This window comes from Megalobrama amblycephala, linkage group LG15, assembly GCF_018812025.1.
Source record: "Megalobrama amblycephala isolate DHTTF-2021 linkage group LG15, ASM1881202v1, whole genome shotgun sequence".
NCBI classification, from domain to species: Eukaryota; Metazoa; Chordata; class Actinopteri; order Cypriniformes; family Xenocyprididae; genus Megalobrama; species Megalobrama amblycephala.
This window is the reverse complement of record NC_063058.1, coordinates 25,327,903-25,336,224: the sequence shown is the minus strand read 5'-3', so window position 1 is coordinate 25,336,224 and position 8,322 is coordinate 25,327,903. Positions and strand designations below refer to the sequence as shown.

The window sequence follows — 8,322 nt, the reverse complement described above, 5'->3', positions numbered from 1 at the left end:
CACCAAAACATTTTTGCACTAGCCGCCACTGCTCTGAATTCATAGTTTCCAGTCATGTGACTGGCACTGAGACCTGACAGGCAAAACATCCAGGCCTGGTTTCACAGACAGGGTTTAGATTAAGCCAGGATTAAGCCTTAGTTCAATTAAGTAGCTTTCATAAACGTGCCTTGGAATGAAAAACATTACTGGTGTTCATCTTGAGACAAAGCAGTTGTACTGACATATTTTAAGATTCATCAGTGCATGTTGCTTTAACAGATTAAACATGCATTTTAGTCTGGGACTAGCTTAAATTTTGTCTGTGAAACTGGGGGTTAATGTACTAATACAGTGATATTAAAAGACCAAATTCAGCATACACCTTATTGAGTATTAGGCGAGATGAGCCCAGAATATGAACGCAATGGTTTAAGGGTTAGTTCACCCAAAAATTCATTTTCTGTCATTAATTACACACCCTCATGTCATTCCACACCCGTAAGACCTTTGTTCATCTTCAGAACACAAATTAAGATATTTTTGATAAAATGACCATAAAAATCATCTGTAAATCAAACACAGATTCTGAATTGGTTAAGGTGATTTGTTTGACCTAATAATGTCATCACATTTTTAGTAAAGTAGATGGGTAAACACTCCCTGTTGGAATGTTGTTTTTCTGGTTGAGAATAGGGAAGGTTTTTAAACAGGTAAAAAAAGGGAGTAACTATGCTTAATATATTGTCTGTTTGGACACTATTTGGATGTTCCTGACATTCTGATTTTATTTCAGACAACAATAAAGCATTGAAATATTCGATTGAAAGGATAAAATATAAATCAAAGGTTTGGAGCCAAAGTGGCACTGAAAATGCAATGAACAGTGGACTATAGACCTAATGCCCATTTGGCTCCAATTCCAAAAATGTAATGTATCTTAACATGTTTTCCATCCTCTTCTAATCTTTTGTGAATGTTCCTACTACCTAAACTACTATAGCCACACTTTGTATTTCTTAATTTTGCTTTATTACTCAATCCGACCACCAGATCTCACTACATACATTGTTTAGATACATTAAATAGCTTTAGTTCAGTCCACCTATCAACTAAACTTACTTCTTTATGTCCCAAATGATGAATTAAGCTGTCTTCAGAAAATTATCAAACATTTTCTTCAGCATATGTACAGCGACACAAATATGATTTAATATGGCTCATTAGGTTTGTACAGTATTAAAGTGTAGAAAGCCAATTTAATTTTTATATAACATCAAAAAATGTACAACATTAAAGAATGATATATACAAACAAACAAATTAGGTCTCAACCAATAAATTATGAGGAAAATTGTGTAGGTAACATGTTTTTTGGAATATCCCACTTTGTATCATGGCATTCAAATCGATTTCTATGTTGTGTCCACACTTTCTTCAGATGCTGAAAATGAAAATTATTCTTTAATGAGTGTACAGTATATACAAGTGTTTTCTTTACCAGTTCTGTACATAAACAAATAACTTAGAAGTACTTACTAGAAGCAGCAGAATAGACACTTTTAATTGAATCTAAACACCAAAAGGAAGACAAAAGGAATTATTGTTTTTGATTTGCTGTCATTAACCAACACACATGTGTGTGTACATATATAATTAAAATCCATATTTTTGCTGAACTATTCCTTTAGGTTGCTATTCTAAGCTCTTTAGACCTTTTTTCAGTTCATACCTGCACGTCGTCTTTTCCATGAAGTTATAGCAACTGCAACTCCAAACACCATCAGAGCTACAACCGTCAGAACTGAAGGAATCACTGATTTAAATGGTTCCCCGTGATCATACTCTGAAACATGAACCACAGACTGAGTGATTGAATTTAATGATATTTGTTTTGATAGATTGTGTTTTCTGAAAAAGCTGATTACCCAAAGTGACGTCCAGTTTGTTGTCCAGACTGAGGTGTGTGGCAGAGCAGGTGTATTTGTGTTTGTCTGCACTGATCTCCAGACTCTTCCTCATCTGGTACGTCCCGTCACCATTGGGCAGCAGATCTCCTCCAGTGATCTCATGATCAGATACAGGCTGTCCATCTCTGAACAGGGTCAGGTTGATGTGACGAGGGTAAAATCCTGTCGCCAAACAACTCACACGAAACCCTCCAGAATCTGAGTTTGATTTCTGAATGAGTCTGACTCGCGGTTTCACTGTAGAGGAAAAGAATGGCAAAGAAAAATACCAATAAAAGAGAATATTACCTACAAATTTTAAAATGTATGGTTACTGATTATAGACTGCATTGTACCTTTTCTTTTTACTTGTGTTCCTCTCTTTTTAAGGTAACTCTGCAGGGTTTTTATGCAGGCTGGGTAGTATACCGTCTCAAGACGCCACATGGACAGTTCTAAATAGGGTTTTATTTCTTGTGCAGTGTAATTTAAAGTACCCTGATATGTGAATTTACCATCAAAAAAACGCAGTTCGTCAGTCGTAGAGCCTCTATAAGCACTTTTGGTAATCATTTGAGTAGGTTTATCATCTCTCTGTTCACAAAGACCCAGCACCTGATAAACTACATGACCTGTTAGGAAAGAAAGAAAGTGATATGTCAACACATTTGGCCTCAGGAGCCCTTTAGAAAAGTCTAAAAGTATAAATGTTTAATTAACAACGTGGCTTTTTTTTTAAGCTAGTTGTATAATGTCTGACTCAAAGCTGAGGGCTGTTTCATAAAACAAGATTAGAAAACAAGCCAGGCTTATTTTAGTTAGTCAGACTTGTTGTCAGTGAATGCTGTTTCATAAAACAAACTTTAATTAGTTCAAACTCAGTTACTCTGGCAACTTATGCTGGGAAACTAGCCTGGTCCGGGGCAGGCTAACTGTCAGGCTAAGCTGAGCTCCTCTAACACTGACCAATAGGAACTATATTATGATATTACAGCTGACTCTCTCACATACAATTATTTGACTTATACATACATATATATATATATATATATATATATATATATATATATATATATATATATATATATATATATATATATATATATATGTACATACACACACACACACATTTACTAAATAGAGCTAAAAAAAAAAAAAAAATGGTGTAAGTTTTAGTTTTTTTTTTTATTAAAAGGTAAGTATGATGAACCAAAACATTTAAAGAGAAGTAATTTCTTAAAAATTAAGTGTTATAGCCCACTGAATCATTCTCAGACTTAATGCTGACAACAATGGAAGCACTTTGGAGAGAACTGTCAGGAGACTTATTTCTTAGCACAAAAGAGGACAGTGGTACAAGAGGATTACCAAATCATTGCTTTAAGTGTGAAAATATAGCAAAAGTAACAGAAATTAAAAGTCAATAGACCTGTGACAAGGCCCCTGAAACAATCAGGCCTTCATTTTTAATCTTTCATTAAGTGATGAGTGATTTTTTTTTGCTAGACAAAGAGCAGGAGAAATACCAAGTGAGTGTTTCAGAACCAGCAAAAGCTATGAAAAGAGTGACTGAGTAAGATGCAGTCTGCAGAAGTGACATGTATGGCTGTTGTTCTCGCTGGAACTACCCACTGTAGTCAAAGCACAGTAAAGTCAGCAAGGCCCATATTTAATCTATACTCTGGTAAAATCACAAAATTAAAAATTAAAATAAATATGCACAGACTAAATTTTAATTGGTAAGATGACTCTAAACTCAGTAATTGGCCCAAAATATATTGATTTACCCCATTACAATTGTCCATTTACAGTTACTATCATATAAATGCACTTACTTGTAGGTTTAAAATTGTAGTTAAGGCACATTTATTGTCCAACATCAAATATTTTAGCGAAATGTATATTTTAGAATTATTGCGGAAGATGCGGAATGCGCAGCAGCAAAATGGAAATATTTGCATGACTTTCTAACATTTACAGATGGAGAATAAACTTGTGAAAAGTAAGTTAGTAAGTTAAAAGTAAGTTAAAGTAAGCAGCCCTTGAGGTCGATCATGGATCAAATCGATCCACCATAGGAAACGGCATGAAACAGCTTTCTTTTATAAAACAGCCCTCTGATTGTTTAGCCAGCTGAACTTACTTTCTGTATTGTTGGCAGGTCTCAGATGATTTGATCTTCTCATTAAATAGCCACGCACATAGTCACTTATAGTACTGAGGTGATTTGGATCCACTACATCATCTTCATCAGTAGTATTTCCTCTTGCAATGTAGATCTTTGTTTCTGAATTATAATATCCCACTGTGATGTCATCCAACACAAATATGACACTAAATACAGGAAATGGTGTTTCTCCTTTAATGTATGTGAGAAGCAACATTAAAGAGTGAGAACCTATGACAAACAACAGAAAAAAAGAATATATATAGTCAATAAATAGAGTGTCTGACAAAATTATTTGGCAAAAAAGGCAAACTACAGCTACAGGTTATATTTTAATACTCAAAAAAAACAATTGACTGCACAACTTTGCAATTTGCTTACAAAATCAAATTTTTAATATTTGACCAAAGAGTGAAGATGTTCATTTTCATAGCTTGGACATCACTTTTGGCTATATGAACTGTAGGCTATATTAAAATATTTAAAAATGTATAAAATATGTTCCTCATATTTTGATGGTTTAATCGAACTGAATATATATTCAGTTCATTATGTGGATGAGCTATACACAAAGTTCCATACATTTTAATTTATTAAACTTTAGAGCGTAAATTACTTTTTATTGTGTAAATATTCAATTCAATGTTCACCAACTAGAAAATGCCGTTTAAATAAAGTAAAACACTGACCAATAGGAACGCAATGATATTACAGCTGACTCTCTCACATACAATTATTTGACTTTATTATTATTACAATTTTTTGACTCACAATTATTTGACTTAAAAAAAATGGTGTAAGTTTAAGGCATTTTTTTATTAAAAGGTAAGTATGATGAACCAAAACATTTAAAGAGAAGTAATTTCTTAAAAATTAAGTGTTATAGCCCACTGAATCATTCTCAGACTTAATGCTGACAACAATGGAAGCACTTGGGAGAGAACTGTCAGGAGACTTATTTCTTAGCACAAAAGAGGACAGTGGTACAAGAGGATTACCAAATCATTGTTTTAAGTGTGAAAATATAGCAAAAGTAACACAGAAATTAAAAGTCAATAGACCTGTAAAAAGGCCCCTGAAATAATCAGGTGATGAGGGATTTTTTGCTAGACAAAGAGCAGGAGAAATAACAGTGTTTCAGAGTGTTTCAGCCAGCAAAGGCTATGAAAAGAGTGACTGAGTAAGATGCAGTATGGCTGTTGTCCACACTGGAACTACCCACTGTAGTCAAAGCACAGTAAAGTCAGCTAACCTTTCCCTTTCCCAAGGCCCATATTTAATCTATACTCTGGTCTCATATATATATATATATATATATATATATATATATATATATATATATATATATATATATATATAAAATAAATTTGCACAGACTAAATTTTAATTGGTAAGATGACTCTAAACTCAGTAACTGACCCAAAGTATATTGATTTACCCCATTACAATAGTCCATTTACAGTTACTATCATATAAATACACTTACTTGTAGGTTTAAAATTGTAGATAAGGCACATTTATTGTCCAACATCAAATATTTTAGCGAAATGTATATTTTAGAATAATTGTTTCTATTGCATTCCGTCTATTTAGATGCGGAATGCGCAGCAGCGCTTGTTCACTGTGAAGTTTAGCAGCACAATGGAAATATTTGCACGACTTTCTAACATTTACAGATGGAGAATAAACTTGTGTAAAGTAAGTTATGCACAGAGGAAAACACCATGTCTCAAACGCATAGAATAGCACAAAATGTATGACGTTTCCTATGGTGGATCGATTTAATCCATGATTAAGGGCTCAAGGGCTGCTTAAAAAAAGCGTGCACACAAAATTATCTTGACTAGGTAAACCTGGATCGAATTAGCGGGACTGCGTGAACTTCAATTACCTTTTATGAAACCGCGTTAGCCCCAGGTCATTTGCTAGGTTAATTCAAGTCAGGTTTTGGAGTTTAATCTTCGTTTTTCTTAGTATCTTTCATGAAACAGTCTTCAATTCAATTCAAAATAAGTATATGCGTATAAAAACACGGTGAAATCATACCTGTTAAAACAGATGTTGGAACTAAAAGCAAACACGCAAGAACAACTTGGGTAAAGTTGGTTTTATATTCGCACATTTGGACATCCGTATTCAATAGTCTTGTTAATCACACTACATTGGACATTCAGTGGACATTCACAAGTAAATATGCCATTAAAACAATACTTGCCTATTTTGATCGACTGTGAAAATGTTGTAAGTTGACAGTCGTTGGTTGTCGATATCATGTCGCTGCTTAAAATTCGCAAACATTAATTTATTGCACATTTATTGGAAAGTCTGAATTTATCAGAAGTCCGAATGTGTCCAACTTTACTGAAGTGCAAGAACATAGGATGTGTTCATTTTGTCGTTGGCGAAAACATATTACCCTTGTTTGTAATCTTACCTTTTGAAGTAACTGCTGGGATTGACAGTAAGAGCAGGATCAGAATTATAGCCATGTCTCGGATATTTATTGAGTATTTTTTATACTCGAAACGTAAGTGAAACTGTATCTCGACTGGCTGTTTATTTACAAGCAGACCTGCAAAAGAGCTCCTCCCTTTCCAGAACACATGTGAAAGGTGATAATTCAGTGAGAATTTCTGACAGACCAGTAGGTGGCAATAAGTGAATCTGTTTCTGTGTATAATTATTGTGTAATTAATCATTCATTCAAACGAAACCAAAGTCACTGTATCATCCACACAAAAAAAGTAATATATAGGCTATGCATTATTCAGAAATAATAAAGGCCTATACATTTATTTTATCGACAAACTTAAACATTTTATCATTTTAATACAGCTATAATCATTTGTTTCAAATCACAGTTACAGGTGTTGTAAGAAAAGCACATCTGCACTGTCTGTCCCAATTTTCTTTTTTTCTTTTCTTTATTTATACAGTGATCTCTAATCTGTCTCAAGATATATCAATCCAAGATATCTTAATGATTATTCTAAACATTTAGTAAACATTAAACATTTGTATTAACCTATTAAAGTTTAATTGATGTAATCTAAAACATTTTAAAACATTTCATTTGAGCTGAATAAAAATGACAAACTTCAAAATGCATGGGCCCATTTAGACTTCAAATGCTAATAGATTATTTAATGATATTATTAAATATATATATATTTTTAATGAAACATGATAAAAAATATTTAAAATAATTTATGAGAAATTAACTTTTATCTGCAAAGAATTATAATGAATATTTCATTCTTTAGACAGTAATGTGTGGTCAAATGTCATTAGCAAAAGTAAAAATATATTAAAAAATAAAAAATATATAAAATAATTTATAATAAAATACTCACTAGAATCATAAGCATCATGTAATCATGGTTTAAAACTATAAAATAAATAATAATAATAATATTGCATCATGAATTAAAAATCTTTTGTATTTAAGTGTCACATCTATATTATAGGCTCATTGAATGATTTGACATTCATTTCAGATTTTGCCTCCAGCATTTAAATACGAGAGCTCCAGTCCCAGACCCCATTACCCAGTGACGTCTAGTTTGTTGTCCATTATCGAGGTGTGTGGCAGGTCTTAAAACTCTGCATTGACTATTAATGGAATATTTGTGGCAATACAAAAAAACAAAAAAACTGAGCAAAGTGTAATGCAAGTGAATAGCAATTAACAGATGTGTAAAACAAAGACAACAGTCAATTATAAATTATTCCATATATTACAAACATGTAACGAATATACTTTGCTTTCAAAAGCAAACCCTGAATAAGTTTGTGACTTTCATTTAAAAATGACCCTCAACAAAACTTGACTGTAAAGCAGGGGTTATCAACTATATTTGTCCAAGGGCCAGAATTTTTCACTGCAGACACTGTAAGGGCCAGATACTCGTAATATAAAATAAAATTCGAATTGTATCCTAATATGTTATTATTTGATATACTAATTCTAATTCCAAATTTATGTTATTTTTTACATATTACCTGTACTGCAGCAAGCCACCAGGGGGCGATAGCGATATTTTAGGCTTCATATTCGTGAGGCTGTCAAGCTGTCCATCACTGTCATGCAATTGTGCGCAAATCCCAGGCAAGGAAATTTTTGACATTTGTGAAAAAATGAGCACGTGAAACAATAAAAGATGTTCAATGAGAGAACGCGTTTATCGTCATTCTTGACTGAAGGCAGGCTATGGCACAAGCTACTTTT

General features: G+C 33.0%; 1 protein-coding gene across 2 annotated transcripts; it reads right to left on the bottom strand.

The window, feature by feature from the left end:
• Positions 1-6,680, bottom strand: LOC125247857 (hereditary hemochromatosis protein homolog). 2 transcript variants are annotated; one of them, XM_048159380.1, is made up of 7 exons: positions 6,529-6,680; positions 4,071-4,325; positions 2,284-2,559; positions 1,907-2,185; positions 1,711-1,824; positions 1,518-1,550; positions 1-1,440 (listed from the first exon to the last, which is right to left on the bottom strand). In XM_048159380.1, exons 1-7 carry the CDS (start codon positions 6,581-6,583, stop codon positions 1,436-1,438), a joined length of 1,017 nt encoding a protein of 338 aa, XP_048015337.1. In that variant the 5' UTR covers positions 6,584-6,680; the 3' UTR covers positions 1-1,435. The 2 variants fall into 2 exon arrangements, with proteins under 2 accessions (XP_048015337.1, XP_048015336.1); XM_048159379.1 differs by having other exon boundaries at positions 3-1,422.
• Between the last annotated feature and the right edge of the window lie 1,642 nt (positions 6,681-8,322).

Bases quoted from the DNA above. Each gene is read 5' to 3' on its own strand.
- LOC125247857 (XM_048159379.1), bottom strand. From the start codon at position 6,583: ATGGCTATAATTCTGATCCTGCTCTTACTGTCAATCCCAGCAGTTACT. The intron at 4,326-6,528 runs GTAAGATTACAA...TGTTTGTCATAG, and splicing joins CCCAGCAGTTACTTCAAAAG to GTTCTCACTCTTTAATGTTG. The intron at 1,825-1,906 runs GTAATCAGCTTT...TTCATGTTTCAG, and splicing joins CAAACTGGACGTCACTTTGG to AGTATGATCACGGGGAACCA.